The sequence below is a fragment of the Ceratina calcarata genome, unplaced genomic scaffold (genome assembly GCF_001652005.2).
Source record: "Ceratina calcarata isolate Rehan_Ccalc_2016 unplaced genomic scaffold, ASM165200v1 scaffold115.2, whole genome shotgun sequence".
Taxonomy (NCBI): domain Eukaryota; kingdom Metazoa; phylum Arthropoda; class Insecta; order Hymenoptera; family Apidae; genus Ceratina; species Ceratina calcarata.
The window spans coordinates 1,174,806-1,189,523 of NW_017132446.1; the positions used below are offsets into that span (position 1 = coordinate 1,174,806).

Below are 14,718 nucleotides of genomic sequence, written 5' to 3' on the forward strand. Positions count from 1 at the left end.
CTATACTTTTTAGCACGTAGCTATTTATTATTAGCATTGTTCTTCCGACGTCTAATTTCTTTTTAATTATAAGAAATGCGTTTTTCTAAGGTACATAAACTTTTGGGATTGACTGTATAGCCAATACATCCTTAAAGGGAGGGAAGTAGAGAAAGAGAGAAATACAAAAAGGGAGAGAGGAAATTATACTATAATTATAATTTCGTATAGTAGTTGGGCGTAAAATAGTTTGTTTCTTTTAGTTGAACGGAAAACAACCTTATATCACAAAAGAAATTGATATACAGTGATACACAGGCACGCGGGCGTACAAAAGAAAGTAGGAGATAATTATCGCTCTAGTGCAGCGTGTATTTAATTCTCTCGTCCCTTCTCCCTAATCGTAAGGAGCACATCCGTGGATCGTATTTCGTCGAATCGTTGATCGTTCGACGTAAAGAATTAGATAAAAGCAATAGAGAATTAATTGGAAGAAGAGTAAACCGCTAATGTGGAAAGAGATGAAAGATGCAAGATCATCGAGACTTTCCAATCTGGACTATCTGCTAAATCGCTTAGCACCTATAAATATGTACTTACAAGAATATACATAAGATAACTAATATAGGGAAATGGTTGCTATCTTTCACTGTGTTCGTTCGCCTCTTTCTCATTAACTCTTGTTCCTCTCTTAACGTTACTATCCGCATCGAGTATGAACATCGTATGTATATACTTCTAATAGTCCTTATTTGTTTCTCTCTTCTATTCTGCTCTCTCCCTCGTTCACTTACTTCTTTATTTACTTATTTACTCGCTTACTTATATACCTAATACGTACTTTCCTAAATACTCACTTTTTTAATTATCTACCTGATATACCCAGTTGAATAGTGATTTAGTTGCGTCGTTTAATTTGTACAAGACGTTCGGATCTTGACTTGTTGAGGGAAGTTGGCAAACGTATACGCGCACGTTGTTATTTCTTCCTCTGACTCATTTGAAGATATTTCAAGTAAACGGAAGATATCAAAAGTAAATATGTTCTTATCCCTCAGAAGTTGAAGATTCCGGTAGATCAGCTATAATTTGTTCTGCTTTTTGTTTGTAACTAATATTCCCGTACACAGAGAGTATGGAAGTGATTTTCTGTTGGACCAAGCCGAGCGAACAATATTAGTATTTCATGACTCTGTTTACTACGTATAATTTATACGCATACGTACTGACATACTCGTATCGTACATGTCCAGTCTCTTAGCGTTTCTCACCATTGATCGATGTCGGTTACTCTAATTTGCATAATAAAGACTCTCGTTTCTCTCCGCGTTCCTTATTTTCAATTCTCTCTTTATCTGTTACTTTCCCCTGCCGTAATCAGTCGGGCCGCACCCTTGACGTCTCACATCTCAGTTAGTATTAATTAATATACTATACGAGTATGTATCGTCCTAGTTCCTGCGAACCGTCGCTCGCATTTCATTTCACCACGCTAATTATTATTAATCAACGTGAAACGAGATGAGAAAGCTGCAATTTTGTATTTGATTGATCGTTGTCTGGAACACCCTAACGAGTTTAGGAGGCGCAGACGATCCGCTTTCGTTCGATGCATTTGTTATCCGCGACGAAAGAAAGACTCCGATGAACTTCGTCCCGTGCGTACACACTTGTACCGCATCCTCGTATCGCGTCGCCGCTGCTCTTCATCGTTGCACGCGTACCCGTACGGTCCTCCAACGATTATTAATTTGCGATATTCGTGAGATATTTCGACAGACGAGAAGCATTCGTTGGAAGTTAGACTCGCGAGGGACGTACAACGATGCAGCGCTTGCCCGTTCATAATGATACGCAGCGGCGATACGACGCGAGATTATGCCAAAGTGAATACGCGCTTTAGCGTTCTCCTCGTATCGTGTCTTTGTTTCAATTTCCCCGTACTTACGTACCGGCAATCTGCCTACCGCTTGTAAGTCGTTTTTCCCCGTCTCGGATCTGCAACGGTGCGACGCGCGACCCGAACATCGCTATGGGAGATTGACGATCTCGGACACGTTGTACATGTTCGCTGTATTAAGATACGACGATGTGTTGCAGTAATAAAACAGTTAATAATTGTACCATAGTATGGTGTACGGAGTATTTCATTCGAAGCAGTTGTCAAAACGCAGCAATTCTTTGTTCGTCGAGGTCCGATCGAAGGGTGAGATCCCTTCGTCCCGTTCGAACTGAACAATTCACGCTTTCCGCTAAGCCGGATTGATTCACGAAAGGTATAAAGACTGTTTTTAAAATAAAAGTAAAGAAGTTCAAAGATCTGTCGTATCCCCTTTGCGTATCATCTATACGCAACCGCAGTAATGATGGAAAAGCTTAAATTAACGATATGTAACAGCGATACGAAGTCTTCTTCGAGACACAAAGATCATTACTGCGTTTTCTCGTATGTATTACTATCCTCGACCCTCTGAATCCGATTAGGATCGTTCCAGACGATGTACGGTGACTGGTGATGGTAATGGAAGATGTACAATAATTTGGTGGCGGTGATGAAAATGTACATACACGTATTCTAACGCTGGTTCAAAAAGTTTGTAAATTTATGATAGAAAAGAAAAGGATTGTAACGAATTGGTTGCAAGAACAAATACCGTGATACGTTCAAGGGCTTTCGAACGGTCGGCAAAATCATTCCAATGTAGATTTACATATTATTCCGGAAGACATTTATAAATTAGTTATCGATGTTCGACTCGATATAGCGAGCTTTCCCTTAGTTTCCTCTAAGAGTACACATGTATCTAAATTGCAGTCTGTAAATGCACTATAATGCGCACGTAGCATCGATCGAACCGATCTGCAACAGTCCTAATCGAATTAGCCTTTCCTTCTCCCTGACTCGACCTATAAAAACTATGTGATTTATTATAATGTTCCAATGAAAATCGTCTCTGGCGATTATTAATTTGGAACGTTTGCTAGAATTTCCGATAGACAACGAGCTCTTGGAAGTATCCTAAAGCTTACGAAAGGAAGTGTACATTTGTACGACGCACAATCGCAATTTGTTTTATTAGATGTAGCACTCGCGTGTATGTCGTAGGTAAGTACAAGTAAATTAAAGCATCTTGTTGCATTGTTTGTCTGTCTACGAACGATGAGGATCCGTTCGGTGTACGAAGTGTTTTCGAATAGACGTTCTCGAAACGGAACGGAGAACGATTGAGCGGATACGCCTGAGTATCGCGCGTGTCTACGAGCTTACGGTTTGTACGTGATAAACGCGTTCTATTTTTCAGGCAAGACCGCGAACGGTAGGCCGAGAATACCTCCGGCGAAACAGTGGAACCCGGGAATAATGGAGCGCAATTTCGAACTGGACGAGGAAACGATCTGTTTAACGGAAAACGATATCGTATCGCCCTTGACGTTCGTCTCGGTCCCCATGGAGGATCGATCCAAGTATGAAAAGTTGGCGTTTAGCGCCGCCGACGTGTCCAGCGACAGCGACAAAGATTCACCGGAACAGCGGATCAAATCGATCAAGCAGAGGAGAAGAGCGAAGAACGTGCTGTCGCGTAGACAGAGGAGAATGCCGGATGCGAAAAATATGTATCACGAACCGAACGATTCTACGTGTCTGGTCGGAGGTCGAAGATCTAGTCAGTTGGTTTGCAACAGTATCGTTAAGCCGTCGAGTATCAGTTTGGAAAATGGAAATGGCAATGGCACAGAAGAGGAAAGTAATAAGGAGGATGATAACGAGGACGATGATGAGGACATCGACGACGACGTGGACGAGAACGTCGACGATGTGAACGAAGAAGACGAGAAGTCGAGAAAGTATTACAGGGTGCAGTGTTCGTCGACGACGTTGAATGGGGATCCGGTCGTCGGGCATCAATACGGGGCGAAACCCCTCTTGCTAGACGACGAACTGGACCCGGAAACGAAACTGGAACAACCGTGCGGTGATCCGTTTGTCGTTGAACGTACGTACGACTCGAACTTCCAACTCCTTGATTCTATCGGTTTGTGCGAGCTGAAACTAAAACTGTCGGTCGAGGGATCGTCCCAGGAAGATCTCGCGGGTGACGTCTTTGCGTTAGCTCCGTTCACCAAGCCCACCGCTGGTAATTTTAGAGAAAGGAAGAACAACTATCGTCAAGCTTCGAAACTCGTACGAGTGTCGGACGTAACGACGAGTAATAATAAATCGTGTTGGAAATATGGTGCGGATTACGTAGACGTTCGTTTCGTTCACGCGGGAGTACAACGATTAACCGACGCTAAGAAGATTGTAAACGTTCGCGAGGAATCCGAAAGGAAAGATGTGAGTGTAAGTGAAAATAAAAAGGGAGGAGCAAAAGCGGAAAAGGAGGCGAAGAACCACGAAGATAAAAGATTGGAGGTATTAGAGACGAAATCGAAAGAGGATCCAAGGATAGCGAGGAGAGAGCAAGAGGAGAAGAGAAAGACTGTTCGTCCGCTCGAAGGTGAGACCAAAGAAACAGATTTGTTCGGTTCGTCACCGTTCAGTCCCAGCAGTTTTGCAGCGAATTTATTCGATCGCAACGGTGCGAGACAGCATAGTATCGAGGAAGTTAATCCGAAACGATCGATCATAATGACGACGACAGTAACACCGACGCCGACGCCGACGATACCAACGAAGCGAGTTTCCGTCTGTTCCATCGAAGAAACCCAGCCTCTATCAATGCCGGTCTCGAACGATTCGAGAGGAAATTTCGTATCCGAAGTAGCGTCCGAAGACCTTTTTGGTTCTATACCGTTCGACGAGTTCGCGTCTTTGCAATTGAACGAACGAAAAGAGAGGCTCGAAACGGGTCACGGCGGTGTTCGAGGAACTATGTTACAGGAAGTGTATTCGAATGAACCCGTTCAACGCATCGATCGAATTATCGACGAGCGCCAACAGATCGTCGACAGCGTCGCGAAACCAGTAGAAATCATTTTACCTCATCAAATCCTACTGCCAATCAAGAAACCGAGCTCGATAACTGTGGTCGACGAGCACGACACGCCGAGGCATAAGAAAGAAAAATTAAATAAATTGGAGAAGTCCAAGTATCAATTGATCGACGAGAACCACAGCGATACCGGCGACGCGCTGTCGTCCTCCTCCAAATTGAATCACAAAGGCAAATCGACGACGATGTGTTACGGTAAGAAAATTCCGCGGGCGAAGAAGTGTTCGGTCGCAGTAAATGCTGCCGGCTTTAGTAATATGAGTTTCGAAGATTTCCCGAGCGACGAGAACGAGGACAGGCAAATGAACAATACGAAAGTCACGCCGTTCGAAGTGATCAGGGAGCCCATCGAGAAACGGTTCGGATCGTTGAAGAGGAGAAGCAATCCTTTCACTTGAAACGATGATGCTATCTATTTTTAATGGACATCGGGTATAAAGTATGACAAGAGAAGAATCACGGTCGCGTTACAAGCAATTATGATACGCGATGTTTCACTTAATCGGAAAACTAAGTTCCACGCTTACTCCCTTCGATTCGCTCCTCTTCGCACCTCGGTCGGTCGATCGATTTCTTTCCAATGAGCACGCATTCTCTCACGTTTAGTCTCGATTCCCTCCCGTCCTAAACTTATTCTTCGTAACTACATGTACAGCATACATATGTACATACATATAATTAGATACTTATTGTCTAGATAAGTGTACCAAACGCGAAATATTCTTTGTATCATGGTTCCTACATAATACGCGATATACGTTACATATGTGATGCAAAACGCGACCGATTAATAACGAAGAGACAATGACGCAAGCGAAACGATGAAATGAAACGAGGAAGAAAAAGAAAGGAGGGAGAAAACGAACGTGCAATTTAGCCATCCCCGACGCAGTGTATCATACTTATTATACTTACAAAAATACAAATTGTCAGTATAGAACACATATGTATAACTTTTTCCTCTACGAGTAACAAGAGAATCATAAAACTTGAGATCGGCGCGAGTATCGAATGAATAAAATATTTTAGCGAGGAGTCTGTTCCGTAGAGTAAATTGCGATAAATATAAATACCATGCGCTTTATATAATTTAAAATGGAATACATTAAATGGTGCTGGTGCTAGTATTACATATTACACTAAATTAATCATCGTTACTCATGCGTGTCGATGTACTCGCACGCACGAATACACGCTTTAATTTCAATTTTAATTATATTTTATATTGTATGTAGTATAAAAATCTGCTTGACTGAATCAACTGTGTTTTAAAATCTTGCTTTCAACACCGTAGTTCGATGAGTAGTATCAAAAAGACGAAGTATCGAGAAATGAAACGATGGTAGATGGAATGAACTCTTACCGGTGATCATTCGGTTTGATGCCTTGAGCGAATCGAGGCGAGAGCAATTGCACCCGCGTCGTCTTCAGGAGGATCGATCTGTAATGTCCAACAACAAAATCGTTTTCGCGCCGCAATTACGTTCAACGAAAACGCGAGTATCCAAGCACAGCAATTGAGCCACGAAGAAACGATGGCTAATCGAAGCGCGAAACCGGTATCAATCTTTTTGTATTCGAACGTATCCGGGTCCGATTGCAAGTAATCCATAAAATCGAACATCGCACCGCAAGAAAGTCTATCGTGAATGACCTACGGGAACATAAAAGGATATGCGTATACAATAATATTGTTATGCACGTAAGATATTCCTGACTACCTCAGTTTCGCGTCCAGCCGAATTCAGAACTTGTATCAACCTTTTCCTATACTGCTCGCAAGTTTTGTAATAACCATCCGTCGTTATTATTGCGTGGGTCAGTGACAGAAAGAAAAGTAATATCGTGAGGAACGAAGCAAGTGTCCATTGCTTACACGGCGCTCTTCTTTTAGGTCTGACTACTACCGCTGGCCCATCGTCGGTCTCCAAATTTCTAGGCAGAAGGTTTAAACTCTAGCTTTTCGATGATGCTCGCTCGGGAAAGACTGTACTCTTATTTATTTACACTGCACATAATCATCTTCGCTTTACCGTACCTGCTGGTGACTTGTACAGGCGCATCTAAATTTTTATGGATGCAGCATCTGTACCCGTGGTATCCGCCGAGACACAAGCCGAATATAAGTGGGGGGATCATTCCGTACACGCCGAAATGACACAGTATCACTTCGCCTCCCATAAAAGAATTGAACGAACTTCTAGCGTACAGTATGCAACCGCAATCGACATTGATGCAAAAGTTCACAATCGATGTCCAATACTGCCAAACGGTGACCAGACAGATCAACGAAGTCAAAGACAATACAGCGGAAGAGATGTACAATAAACTGATGATACGCTCGATTCGACTTGCGTCCATCCTAGACCTCTACTTCTTTTCACAAACCAACGAATCTTTGTTCTCTTTTGAACCTCTTGAATTTCGACTCCAACTACTTACGAATGTATCTATTTTTTAACAAATGACTTGTCCGTATCTGTTTCCTCTTTATACGCGCATGAAGTAGGTATCCGTGTTGAAATTAATTAAAGGTAGACGAAATGACTGATCGATGAGCAGATATCCAATCGGTATCATTTAATCTGCACGTATGAATTTTTTTTTAATTTTCGAATCGAGCTGCTTCGGGACTTGGGAACTGCCGTGGTACCGATCCCGACGGTTTCTCATCAAACAATTTGAAATTAGATTCACCTGTTTAGCCACACCTATGTGTATTACTCTTCTGTCACGATGGATGTATTCATCGAAGAATAAGATAAACCCTTATCGCTATCGATCGTCCCTTACTGAGAGGTGTAATTCGTCGCTGTCTTTCCTCTTTTTTTATCTTCTACATCTACTAACGTGGAAGAGTCCAAAATACATTTCTCCAACTAGCACGTACTACAGCTTCGACGCTATTCACATCTGTTAACATTGCGAATTCGTTGTCTAAATAAGCCGTTGATTTGTGAGTAGCACGTGGTCACGGTCGTTTATGATCGACGTCAAAGATCCACGAATGTTAAAATACATACTCGCACTTTGTAAATTGTTTTCAACCAGTATTAATTAAGCCATCGATCCGTTTAAACTCTCAACCGAGCCGAAAGCTGGCGAGCGAACGACACTAGTTTCTCTTTCGGATTCCTATACGCGTATCTTTAACGATTTATTTGTTTTGAATCGAAACTCGGAGTTTGCGTTATACACGTCATGAACACTGTTCCAGTGACGTGTATTAGCAAACACGGCACTCCTTCGCTTTCACTAACGATGGTAAATACGATTCAAATAATGAACCATACTGAATTTTGTCTACTTCCGTTGGAATTATCACGTTATACTTTGATCTTTTCCTTACCCGTTCGACCCGACAAACTCGTAACGCGGTCAGTATGGAACGCGAGAGTACCCGAGAACGCAGAGATTAAACGTTGATAAGATCATCGTACGTTACGATAATATTCCAGGTGTCCCTAAATCAAACATTCTACGTACACGTGTCTATGCGTAATACACATATGCACGTACAAAGATGTGTGTAACACGAGGTCTGATATTAGAAACCAAGGCGATATAATTGTCAGATGTAGGAACAATAAAAAAAGACGTACAGAAATACGCGATGCATGTACACAGTACACGTTTCGCGGTGAGAACCGCGAGGAGCGTAGTCACTCTATTTTCGTATCTTCAATCATTCTCTGCCCCCCCCCTTCCCATATCCACACACGTATACTGGTATACAATTTTTACTTTATTCACATTTGCAGATTCAACTTCCGCTTATGTCTTTTGCTTTCATTCTATAAAACCATCGGAGATGATTTTCATTGTATACGAAACTTGCCGAGTGCTCTCAATGTACGATTCTCTAGTGACGCGGAATTTCATCTCGTTTTCTCTCCTATTTCATTTCGATCTGTAAGAAAAACGAAAGAACAACATGTGAGACTAGTACCACGCATGATGGAAGTCGATAGTATTACGTGTGAAAATGGTCCGGGTACGGAATGCGTCGCTTTATATAATTTAAAATGGAATACATTAAATGGTGCTGGTGCTAGTATTACATATTACACTAAATTAATCATCGTTACTCATGCGTGTCGATGTACTCGCACGCACGAATACACGCTTTAATTTCAATTTTAATTATATTTTATATTGTATGTAGTATAAAAATCTGCTTGACTGAATCAACTGTGTTTTAAAATCTTGCTTTCAACACCGTAGTTCGATGAGTAGTATCAAAAAGACGAAGTATCGAGAAATGAAACGATGGTAGATGGAATGAACTCTTACCGGTGATCATTCGGTTTGATGCCTTGAGCGAATCGAGGCGAGAGCAATTGCACCCGCGTCGTCTTCAGGAGGATCGATCTGTAATGTCCAACAACAAAATCGTTTTCGCGCCGCAATTACGTTCAACGAAAACGCGAGTATCCAAGCACAGCAATTGAGCCACGAAGAAACGATGGCTAATCGAAGCGCGAAACCGGTATCAATCTTTTTGTATTCGAACGTATCCGGGTCCGATTGCAAGTAATCCATAAAATCGAACATCGCACCGCAAGAAAGTCTATCGTGAATGACCTACGGGAACATAAAAGGATATGCGTATACAATAATATTGTTATGCACGTAAGATATTCCTGACTACCTCAGTTTCGCGTCCAGCCGAATTCAGAACTTGTATCAACCTTTTCCTATACTGCTCGCAAGTTTTGTAATAACCATCCGTCGTTATTATTGCGTGGGTCAGTGACAGAAAGAAAAGTAATATCGTGAGGAACGAAGCAAGTGTCCATTGCTTACACGGCGCTCTTCTTTTAGGTCTGACTACTACCGCTGGCCCATCGTCGGTCTCCAAATTTCTAGGCAGAAGGTTTAAACTCTAGCTTTTCGATGATGCTCGCTCGGGAAAGACTGTACTCTTATTTATTTACACTGCACATAATCATCTTCGCTTTACCGTACCTGCTGGTGACTTGTACAGGCGCATCTAAATTTTTATGGATGCAGCATCTGTACCCGTGGTATCCGCCGAGACACAAGCCGAATATAAGTGGGGGGATCATTCCGTACACGCCGAAATGACACAGTATCACTTCGCCTCCCATAAAAGAATTGAACGAACTTCTAGCGTACAGTATGCAACCGCAATCGACATTGATGCAAAAGTTCACAATCGATGTCCAATACTGCCAAACGGTGACCAGACAGATCAACGAAGTCAAAGACAATACAGCGGAAGAGATGTACAATAAACTGATGATACGCTCGATTCGACTTGCGTCCATCCTAGACCTCTACTTCTTTTCACAAACCAACGAATCTTTGTTCTCTTTTGAACCTCTTGAATTTCGACTCCAACTACTTACGAATGTATCTATTTTTTAACAAATGACTTGTCCGTATCTGTTTCCTCTTTATACGCGCATGAAGTAGGTATCCGTGTTGAAATTAATTAAAGGTAGACGAAATGACTGATCGATGAGCAGATATCCAATCGGTATCATTTAATCTGCACGTATGAATTTTTTTTTAATTTTCGAATCGAGCTGCTTCGGGACTTGGGAACTGCCGTGGTACCGATCCCGACGGTTTCTCATCAAACAATTTGAAATTAGATTCACCTGTTTAGCCACACCTATGTGTATTACTCTTCTGTCACGATGGATGTATTCATCGAAGAATAAGATAAACCCTTATCGCTATCGATCGTCCCTTACTGAGAGGTGTAATTCGTCGCTGTCTTTCCTCTTTTTTTATCTTCTACATCTACTAACGTGGAAGAGTCCAAAATACATTTCTCCAACTAGCACGTACTACAGCTTCGACGCTATTCACATCTGTTAACATTGCGAATTCGTTGTCTAAATAAGCCGTTGATTTGTGAGTAGCACGTGGTCACGGTCGTTTATGATCGACGTCAAAGATCCACGAATGTTAAAATACATACTCGCACTTTGTAAATTGTTTTCAACCAGTATTAATTAAGCCATCGATCCGTTTAAACTCTCAACCGAGCCGAAAGCTGGCGAGCGAACGACACTAGTTTCTCTTTCGGATTCCTATACGCGTATCTTTAACGATTTATTTGTTTTGAATCGAAACTCGGAGTTTGCGTTATACACGTCATGAACACTGTTCCAGTGACGTGTATTAGCAAACACGGCACTCCTTCGCTTTCACTAACGATGGTAAATACGATTCAAATAATGAACCATACTGAATTTTGTCTACTTCCGTTGGAATTATCACGTTATACTTTGATCTTTTCCTTACCCGTTCGACCCGACAAACTCGTAACGCGGTCAGTATGGAACGCGAGAGTACCCGAGAACGCAGAGATTAAACGTTGATAAGATCATCGTACGTTACGATAATATTCCAGGTGTCCCTAAATCAAACATTCTACGTACACGTGTCTATGCGTAATACACATATGCACGTACAAAGATGTGTGTAACACGAGGTCTGATATTAGAAACCAAGGCGATATAATTGTCAGATGTAGGAACAATAAAAAAAGACGTACAGAAATACGCGATGCATGTACACAGTACACGTTTCGCGGTGAGAACCGCGAGGAGCGTAGTCACTCTATTTTCGTATCTTCAATCATTCTCTGCCCCCCCCCTTCCCATATCCACACACGTATACTGGTATACAATTTTTACTTTATTCACATTTGCAGATTCAACTTCCGCTTATGTCTTTTGCTTTCATTCTATAAAACCATCGGAGATGATTTTCATTGTATACGAAACTTGCCGAGTGCTCTCAATGTACGATTCTCTAGTGACGCGGAATTTCATCTCGTTTTCTCTCCTATTTCATTTCGATCTGTAAGAAAAACGAAAGAACAACATGTGAGACTAGTACCACGCATGATGGAAGTCGATAGTATTACGTGTGAAAATGGTCCGGGTACGGAATGCGAATTCGCGAAAACTACGTTCGTCTATCTAAATGTGTTACATGTGTAAGGTCTACATAGTATTCGATTAGTGTAATGTTGCTTCTAGCTCAACTTTTATTTATCTCATTTAGAATTGTTCTAGCTATTTTATTTGGACGAAATCCTCGTTGCGAGTGGTAACTGATGTATGTATATAAGCGTTCGAAATTACTAAGAATAGTCAGAGGTATTACTGCTACACACACAGTCTTACGCCGGGTTTACGTTGCGATGCCTCAATTCCCTTAGCGTTTCTCGGCTGTTCCATAGACAGAATATCGACGCTACTCCTAGTCCGACGCAACCGCCTAGCACGGATTTTCTAAGACCATCTGAAACCATCGACGGATCATTACTGATCATCTCTATTTTATTACCCGATATAAGTAGCCGTGAAACGTACTCATCGACTTATATATCATCCCTGTTCCTGTAGCTGCTGCTAGAGTGTTGAACGAGTCGTCTGTACCTCTGACCCAAGAAAATAGAATTCCGAAACTACTGTACATTACAGAGATTACTCCAAGTGTGTTTGCTAACGAGGCACCACCTTTCATCATATGGTTGATCAATCTGCCCATACAAAATTGAAGTGAGTAATGTCACGTATGCAAACGAGTCAGTCAACTGACTTCCTGTGATCCAAGACAAAGTACATACTGAGTTCTTCTCAGTTTGCCCGTTTGATCAGCCAAAGACGTTGCCTTAATGCCTCTGTATAAACCAACTGCACCACCTACGACAGCTCCAGAGATGCACGCTCCACCGATCTGACTGAAGGCCAATTCCATCCGGCCTCGTTGCTTCACAGCTCCTTCGGGAAATATGTACTCCGGTTGCTGCGGAGGGAGGAACGCAGGATCGAAGTTTATGTAGGGACTGAGCGGTGCTAATCCTTGTTGCGATGTAACTGGTAAATCCAAAGTATAACGTTGCATAATCATTATAACCTCAGCTGCTTCATAAAATACACTGACGATGAATGCGGACGTGTGTAAAAATATTTGTCTACGGCTTTTTTCAATCATCGTTGTAGTTGAATCGCTCGGGGCGAATTAATTAATTAGGTAATTCATAAGTACTTGATTCGTACGTATAAAGTGGCAATAGCCGAAAATTCTGTACGCTAGTTACAGACATTTTTCATCGCATTAAGTCAATGATACAACATAATTATTAGGAGATTTCTTTAAGATCGTGATTAACATTCTATCGCACGTGCGATTCTGCTGATTTAAACTGCACTTCGAGTAACTTAAGTTACTCGATTGCAAATAAAGAACAGAAAAGATATGCATCGACCCCCGAAGCCCAACGTGTTCAATCGCTTTTGCATTATTTTTTGCTTACTATCGAAGGTATTTAATTCAACTCGCACTTACCCGGTATGTTTAAATTACCATATTTGCCATTGTTTGTGTCCTTTGAACCTTCTTCCCGTAAATCTATCATTTTTCACGTAGAACTGACCAAATTTGACGTTACCCGATTTGTAGTTTTCGACTACTTTGTAATAAATACTCGTGAAGCACAAATATAGGGACACCGAGTTCACGTTCGTATCGTAGCTGGAGTATATCGCAGGAATCGTAGATCGTGCAGATCGAGGGTCACAGGTCGCAAGACACAGCACAGCTTATCGTGCTTCGTAGCTCTATTGTACTACACGACTACAACCAACTACAACTACAACTACAGTACTAAGTATACTGTGACTACACATCAACAGAAATGCCAGAGAATTACTTCCGATACCCCTCCCTCAAATTGGCTCGATTCCTTTCTGGCGATGCTCCACAGGAGCATATCTTAATAAAACTTGGGGGACACGTAGATAAATTCTTTTTGAACGTATCTTGAAAGTTTCATCAAAATTCATACAGTAAACGTCGAGATATTTGCATTTTTCTAAAAAATTATTTGTAAAGTTTTACTGTGGATGTGGCACCATCTAGCGGAAGAAGACGCGAACTGTTTGTAGTGAACCGATTTTAATGACCAAAAAATGGGATTGAAGCCAAGCATTCGAGGAATATTTCTGAGACGTTTAATGTATCCAATTCAAGATGAAACTTTACAGGTATATTTAGGAAGGACGTATCTAAGTGTCTCTCAAGTTTCATTAAGATATCTCAACGCGTTTAGTTAATAGAACTAAAATATCAACTGATATAGAACTTTGTATAATGATTTAATTTGCGGGTAATGTGAAACATAAACAGCCTAAATAGTTGCGAATTAATTAAATTACGATAAAAACTGTAGCAATAATATATTTCACGTTTATTTTTAAAAAATGAAAGGAACAACAACAGAATCACAGTCATGCCTGTGACCTGAAACTCATGGAATAATCTACTTCATTCCCTGATATTGCATTTCCATCTCTGCAAGTGCTTTCAGATCCTGTTTCTTGTTATATTCATAGACAAACTGTTTAAAGTCGGCCCGTTTCTTCTCATCATCAGGGGCAAGCTTTTTCCTTTCGGTCTGTATCCATTCTTCGATGTTATCAGTTTGATTAAAATAATAGTAAATCCCGATAGGAAATAATATGTACAGCGTCATTCTCCCAATTTCCATTTGCCAGTTCGTCATTTTTAATGAGACTACAAACATAATTGTGATGTTATAGCTTACATATGTATGTAAATGGAATTAGGAACATATTGATCTAATAATCATATACATGTAAAAGTTTTAATTGTTGAACTTAGCATTTTGCATCAAAAAGTACTTCATTATTTCGTGATATACAATAATATAGAATACGTTGAAACACATTCTTGA

General features: G+C 41.2%; 5 protein-coding genes across 8 annotated transcripts in view; 1 reads left to right on the forward strand and 4 right to left on the reverse strand.

The window, feature by feature from the left end:
• The window catches only part of Nak (Numb-associated kinase), a 12,802-nt gene extending 6,572 nt beyond the window's left edge, over positions 1 to 6,230 (forward strand). For both annotated transcript variants that reach the window (XM_018022323.2, XM_018022337.2), the window contains exon 12: positions 3,282 to 6,230. In XM_018022323.2, the coding sequence (XP_017877812.1) occupies positions 3,282 to 5,371 (2,090 nt within the window). In that variant the 3' untranslated portion in view covers positions 5,372 to 6,230. The remainder of the gene's footprint in view (positions 1 to 3,281) is intronic.
• LOC108623669 (uncharacterized) lies at positions 5,544 to 8,973 on the reverse strand. The gene is made up of 3 exons (XM_018022346.2): positions 7,012 to 8,973; positions 6,695 to 6,908; positions 5,544 to 6,627 (listed from the first exon to the last, which is right to left on the reverse strand). The coding sequence occupies exons 1-3, from the start codon at positions 7,332 to 7,334 to the stop codon at positions 6,343 to 6,345; spliced, it is 822 nt and encodes a 273-aa protein (XP_017877835.1). The 5' UTR covers positions 7,335 to 8,973; the 3' UTR covers positions 5,544 to 6,342.
• A 20-nt stretch (positions 8,974 to 8,993) lies between these two features.
• Positions 8,994 to 11,347, reverse strand: LOC108623678 (uncharacterized). The gene is made up of 3 exons (XM_018022358.2): positions 9,942 to 11,347; positions 9,625 to 9,838; positions 8,994 to 9,557 (listed from the first exon to the last, which is right to left on the reverse strand). Exons 1-3 carry the CDS (start codon positions 10,262 to 10,264, stop codon positions 9,273 to 9,275), a joined length of 822 nt encoding a protein of 273 aa, XP_017877847.1. The 5' UTR covers positions 10,265 to 11,347; the 3' UTR covers positions 8,994 to 9,272.
• Positions 11,348 to 11,627: 280 nt separating this feature from the next.
• Positions 11,628 to 13,660, reverse strand: Tim23 (translocase of inner mitochondrial membrane 23). Of its 3 annotated transcripts, none has more exons than XM_018022371.2 (5): positions 13,311 to 13,660; positions 12,589 to 12,838; positions 12,332 to 12,501; positions 12,143 to 12,260; positions 11,628 to 11,813 (listed from the first exon to the last, which is right to left on the reverse strand). In XM_018022371.2, exons 1-5 carry the CDS (start codon positions 13,378 to 13,380, stop codon positions 11,804 to 11,806), a joined length of 618 nt encoding a protein of 205 aa, XP_017877860.1. In that variant the 5' UTR covers positions 13,381 to 13,660; the 3' UTR covers positions 11,628 to 11,803. The 3 variants fall into 3 exon arrangements, with proteins under 3 accessions (XP_017877860.1, XP_026668634.1, XP_017877870.1); XM_026812833.1 differs by having other exon boundaries at positions 12,101 to 12,260; positions 13,311 to 13,659; XM_018022381.2 differs by having other exon boundaries at positions 12,133 to 12,260; positions 13,311 to 13,657.
• Positions 13,661 to 14,185: 525 nt separating this feature from the next.
• Positions 14,186 to 14,707, reverse strand: LOC113464207 (protein PET100 homolog, mitochondrial). The gene is made up of 2 exons (XM_026812843.1): positions 14,618 to 14,707; positions 14,186 to 14,537 (listed from the first exon to the last, which is right to left on the reverse strand). Exons 1-2 carry the CDS (start codon positions 14,646 to 14,648, stop codon positions 14,284 to 14,286), a joined length of 285 nt encoding a protein of 94 aa, XP_026668644.1. The 5' UTR covers positions 14,649 to 14,707; the 3' UTR covers positions 14,186 to 14,283.
• Positions 14,708 to 14,718: the final 11 nt, after the last annotated feature.

Coding starts and splice junctions, on each gene's coding strand:
- LOC108623669 (XM_018022346.2), bottom strand. CDS start 7,334: ATGGACGCAAGTCGAATCGAGCGTATCATCAGTTTATTGTACATCTCT. Junction 6,909..7,011: donor CCTGTACAAGTCACCAGCAG/GTACGGTAAAGC, acceptor CCTTCTGCCTAG/AAATTTGGAGACCGACGATG. Junction 6,628..6,694: donor CGGCTGGACGCGAAACTGAG/GTAGTCAGGAAT, acceptor ATGTTCCCGTAG/GTCATTCACGATAGACTTTC.
- LOC108623678 (XM_018022358.2), bottom strand. CDS start 10,264: ATGGACGCAAGTCGAATCGAGCGTATCATCAGTTTATTGTACATCTCT. Junction 9,839..9,941: donor CCTGTACAAGTCACCAGCAG/GTACGGTAAAGC, acceptor CCTTCTGCCTAG/AAATTTGGAGACCGACGATG. Junction 9,558..9,624: donor CGGCTGGACGCGAAACTGAG/GTAGTCAGGAAT, acceptor ATGTTCCCGTAG/GTCATTCACGATAGACTTTC.
- Tim23 (XM_018022371.2), bottom strand. CDS start 13,380: ATGATAGATTTACGGGAAGAAGGTTCAAAGGACACAAACAATGGCAAA. Junction 12,839..13,310: donor TGGTAATTTAAACATACCGG/GTAAGTGCGAGT, acceptor TGGATTTACCAG/TTACATCGCAACAAGGATTA. Junction 12,502..12,588: donor GGCAAACTGAGAAGAACTCA/GTATGTACTTTG, acceptor TTGTATGGGCAG/ATTGATCAACCATATGATGA.
- LOC113464207 (XM_026812843.1), bottom strand. CDS start 14,648: ATGCTAAGTTCAACAATTAAAACTTTTACAT. Junction 14,538..14,617: donor AACAATTAAAACTTTTACAT/GTATATGATTAT, acceptor TTATGTTTGTAG/TCTCATTAAAAATGACGAAC.